Here is a 4,772-nt window from a genome sequence, read left to right on the forward strand (position 1 = left end):
AAAAAAAAAAAAAAAAAAGCTAGCAATATTTTAGATCACCAGCGGTGCAGTTTTGAGCCAAATAGCATCTCAAAGGAAGAATATAAAGACATTAAGTATTTTTCTCCAAGTGGAGGATTTAGAAATGTAGCGGAGCACAGAGCCTTTCGCTAGGTTCACACCCGGCGTGCGGAATGGAAGAAGCTTCCACCTGTTGTTAGCATTGTTAGCACCCTTGTTAGCCAATGGTGTAGTTCACACCACATGCTAGCTGGCCCCGCAGAGATTGTTTCGGTCTGGTCCATTTTTTTGCACAAGCCATGAGCGGTCTGTGTCAATTCTGGCAGGAAGTTACTCCACACGAAAAATGTTTTTGTATCTAAACAGACTGTGGTGATGAAAATATAGACACAAACACAACACAAAAAACAGACACACCTACACACAGATCAACATAGTCGGACAACTTTGGAGCGGAGGGGTGTGGTTTTAAGTGTCTGATGATGGCAAAAAAAAAAAAACTTTAAAAAAAGCTCTAAATAACCACAGATGGGCAGAAGCGTCTGTCCCACCGTCGTGGGAAAATACGGGTCTGGCGTGAACTGGAGGTCAAGCGGAGCCGGCGCACACACCGCCTCGCAGTGCTTCCACGTCCGGTATGAACCATGAACACGCCCGAGGCAGTAGCTGCGTCACAAACCTGAGCTTTCTCAAACTGCGGATTTTCATCTACTCCTGTTTAATCACAGTCTGAATTCAGTCATACTCAAAAATGCTGTTTTAATATCAAATTATATAGGCCTATGTCCTCCATCATGAGAAAAATGTTACAAGAACATGTTAAAAACACAATTGTCATTTGTACGGGTCTTTAAACCTTAACTACTATATACATTTTAAGGTTTTAGATCAAGATTGTGTATTTTAAAGAAATTAAGACACCAAATTATGTACTTTTAAGAAAATAATAATCCCTAATAAGCAAGAAATGTTGTAACTATGTGAATATTTATGAGTATAACTTTTTTTGGTAAAATTAACAAAGGTTAAAAGAAAAAAAATGCAATTGCATTGTAATGTTTACACAAAGTCATAGGCTTAATATCCACTCTGCTTTACTCACCACACAGCGATGCGCTTCTCCACTGCAGGATGACTCCAGCCGCTCTGCACTGGCTGGCGTAGGCCTCCAGTGTGTCACACAGACACTCGTCAGAGTTGGCCCCACAAGCACAGAGGTCATACCGGCAGGCCCCGAACCACGGTTCAGGAGGAACCACGTGATGGCAGGGCTTGAAAACGGCAGACTTCAATACCTGGCAGCGGGTGATGGCACCTTTCTTGGTCTGGAATCCAGCACCGTTACAGGGATTAACATCCACTCCAGGACGACAGGAGTCGTCAGTCTGGCCTCCGTTCAAGACCTTAAATGACATTTGATATGTGCACGGTCAAACCATTGGGGTTAATAAGGCGGGGCGTTGACTGATGTATCAATCTTACCCTCCAGCTATTTCCAAACTCAGCCTCCAATAAGGCGAGTCGACCTCCTGGCATTTGTAGATCATCGTGATGATAGTTGTTGAAGTTTCCACAAAGACCACATGTGTGGCCCTTATAGGAGCCTGGCACGCTCACTTCCAGGTGTGAACGGGGGCTCCACAGCACCTTCAGGGGGAACAATGGCAGTGGAAGAGTGTTACAAAAACATCTTTTTTTTTTTGGAGAAGTGAAAGAAAAACAAATATTACCTTCAGTCCGATGTTGGTGTTGAGTAACACAGTTTGGGTTTGTCGCTCTATATAAATGTAAGGCTCCATGAGGAACGGCAAAGTCACAACATCACCGTTTACCTGAGAATACAAAAATGGATGACTGAAAATGTACAAAAGACAAACTTTGTAGAAGTGAATGAGCGTTTTTATCTCACCAACCTTTACAACCCAGTCCTGGAGGAGCTGGACGGCAGTGTCTCCTAAAAACACCGTCACCTCTTTGGTCCAGGACACACCTTTTCGTCCACGATCGTCATTAGTGACATGAATGCTTTAAAAAATAGAGTTTGATTAACACTAAAACTGATTTTTTTTAAATAAAGTTTTAATTTTACATGTGATAAAACAAAATGAGATTAAATGTATATAAACCATCTTGAATACTTTTTTCTACAACTCATTTTGTTCTTGCTTGACTTTAGAAAATTCCAAATTATTCAAACATTATTATTGTTGTACATAAAATAACTAATAATATGATGATACTGTTTTTGGTGTTTTAAACATGTTCTTGTGACATTTTTTCCTGATGATAGAGGACATATATAAATAAAATAAAGCTAAAAATTAAATTTCTGAGTACTTATTTGTTCGAATTGTGATGATTCAGGAGAAGACGAAAAACAAAGTAAATCAAAAAAAGCTTCCTGGAGTGACATAGGAGCAACAGTGGGCTCCTTATTCTTGCAATACGTCAAAAAAAATGCAGATTTCTCCAAAATATTATTATTGTTGCGTTTAATAAAGACACATTCATCTGTTTTATCTTGTATTGTGAGCAACAGTTAAATGTATGTGTGTTACAGTTAAACGCACATTATGTACCCAGTATGTTTCCATAAAGGTTCCGAGACTAAATCTCACAAATGAAAATTCACAGATAAAAAAAAGTATTATTCTTTAAATGCTTTACTATGGACTTTCATTTTGTGTTTGTTTTGATTATGCCACCTGATTTAGTCATCTATCTGTACCCTATAAAATAATAAGAATCCTTCTCCTGTTCTTTACGTAGATTGTTTGTATTGTACATTCTAACTGAAGAAGAACAAAATAAATAAATAAAGATGTTTTTTTATTTACCTGAAGTCTCTAGACTCACAGTCCTGCGTCAGGATGTAAGTGCACGTTCCTTGAAAGTGGAACATGCGACCGTCGAAGGTGCGGTAATGAGGATCCCCAAAGGTGATGCAGGTCGCCGGACGAGGAATGCAATGAGGACAACACAGACCCGGAGCGACTGCAGGCATCTCATCCTGAGAATGAGCACGAATGTTAGTCAGGATTCACATTGTGAGAAATGTTAAATCCACAAATACATTTTGAAACCAAGATGCTTCTGCTTCACTGGAATAGCTTCCCAAGAGTGACAAAAAAACCTGCAACTGACCGAAGCACATGTGAGAGGAGGGCAGCGTTCAGTGCGACAGTGCACATCTCCAGACACACACGTGCAGCTGGTGCATTCGTCCACCTCCCACTGTTGGTAAGAGCGATATGTGGCTCCCTGGTATGAACAGGACACCATGGAGTCTGAAACACAAACAGAAAAAAAGAAATCAGTCGGTGATAACTTTCAGTAAAACAAGTAAAATGTATTTGCTGCCTTTGATACCTTGACACTCATAGCAGCATCTGCCTGCAATCTTCACTTGTTGTTGGTTGTTTGGACAAACTAAAGGTGAACACTCTTCAATGCTGCACTCAATCTGGCCCAACTGAAGACACAAAACATATGAATCAATGAATATCTGACAGTTTCAGTCCTTTAAATTTAGTTTAATTTTAGATAATAAAACAGGCTTTATTTGATTGCATTTTTAATCTTATTAAAGAAATGAGTGTAATAAAGATTATATTGAACTGTAAAAGTAGGTGAAAAATTCAAACATTGAAATTTTTATTGAATGCTATGAAGTTCGAGAAAAAATATTTTTTCTCTTATTAGATTTAAGTTAATAAAAGTGCACATTCTTCAATGATTGGTTTCAGATAACCAATAAGCAAACTGCAGAGGTCAAAGGTCGGCGCAAAAACAAGTGGAAATTTGCAAAAAATAGAAGAAAAAAAATTTCTGTTGATAACTATTTCAACTATTATTTTGACGATAAGTTTTGTCGATGCAAAATAAAGGGTTATGCAGGCAAATAAAACTATGCAATTATATCTAAGTAGCTTCAAAATACCAATGAAATTTGGCATTTACACATTTTTCTTTGTTAGATTTGCATCACAGCTGTTCTAATTTGCCTAAAGTTTTTCTGTTTTTTCCAAAAACGTTTATGCAATCATTGAAGCAAGTCCATGTTATGGTTGACTCACATTACAAGTGCATGTAACACAGTCATCAGAGCTGTCTGTCCAGCTGGCGCCGCTCTTTACCCGTCTGTTCTGACCCTCGATGACACATTCTGCAGGAAAAATAATCGTCTTAACACAACCAGTTTCTATTACTGTCAAACTAAACACTGCAGGTAAATGCGGCCTCTCACCTTTACACACGGGGCAACATGAATCTTCAGGTGTGAACTGCTCATTAGGAGGGCAGCTCAGCGGAGGGCAGCTCTGCTGCAGGCAAGTCCATGTCAGGTCCTTTGTGAGACACAAACACAAAGCATGTTTAGTCTTGGTGATGGACGTGTGTGGAGCAGTGACAGCTGTAGGGGATGAAGTCTTTCAGGATTTGGAATGTGCAGGTGTACGTCCTATAGAGCTCGTAATTAAGCCACAACAGATGACGTGTTAAAGTCCCGCTCTGATGAAAATGGTGATTTGGTCGTGTGGCGTTTTTCTGATGATAGAGGACGTATATTAGGAAAATTAAGCTCAAAAATGCATTTTGGAGTATTTATTTATGCAAATTGTTGTGAATCAAGACCAGACGAAAATGCCATTTGAAAAAGAGCTCATTTGTGACATTAAAAATACACTGAGTGGGCGTAAAAACAACTAGATCCACGAAGGTTTGTGTTTCCCTTGAGTTGGTTTAATCTTAGCCCTGTGTCAGGGTCGGTACCG

The 4,772-nt window shown here is 39.3% G+C and overlaps 1 protein-coding gene across 4 annotated transcripts in view; it reads right to left on the reverse strand.

The window, feature by feature from the left end:
* Positions 1-4,772, reverse strand: part of LOC112152717 (kielin cysteine rich BMP regulator) — a 28,251-nt gene that overhangs the window by 1,445 nt on the left and 22,034 nt on the right. For all 4 annotated transcript variants that reach the window (XM_036212418.1, XM_024282469.2, XM_036212417.1 and 1 more), the window contains 9 exons: positions 4,247-4,346; positions 4,077-4,165; positions 3,370-3,472; positions 3,145-3,287; positions 2,838-3,010; positions 1,914-2,025; positions 1,731-1,832; positions 1,483-1,647; positions 1,103-1,403 (listed from right to left, as the gene is read on the reverse strand). In XM_036212418.1, coding sequence (XP_036068311.1) covers positions 1,103-1,403; positions 1,483-1,647; positions 1,731-1,832; positions 1,914-2,025; positions 2,838-3,010; positions 3,145-3,287; positions 3,370-3,472; positions 4,077-4,165; positions 4,247-4,346 — 1,288 coding nt within the window. The remainder of the gene's footprint in view (positions 1-1,102; positions 1,404-1,482; positions 1,648-1,730; positions 1,833-1,913; positions 2,026-2,837; positions 3,011-3,144; positions 3,288-3,369; positions 3,473-4,076; positions 4,166-4,246; positions 4,347-4,772) is intronic.

This window comes from Oryzias melastigma, linkage group LG6, assembly GCF_002922805.2.
Source record: "Oryzias melastigma strain HK-1 linkage group LG6, ASM292280v2, whole genome shotgun sequence".
NCBI lineage: Eukaryota > Metazoa > Chordata > Actinopteri > Beloniformes > Adrianichthyidae > Oryzias > Oryzias melastigma.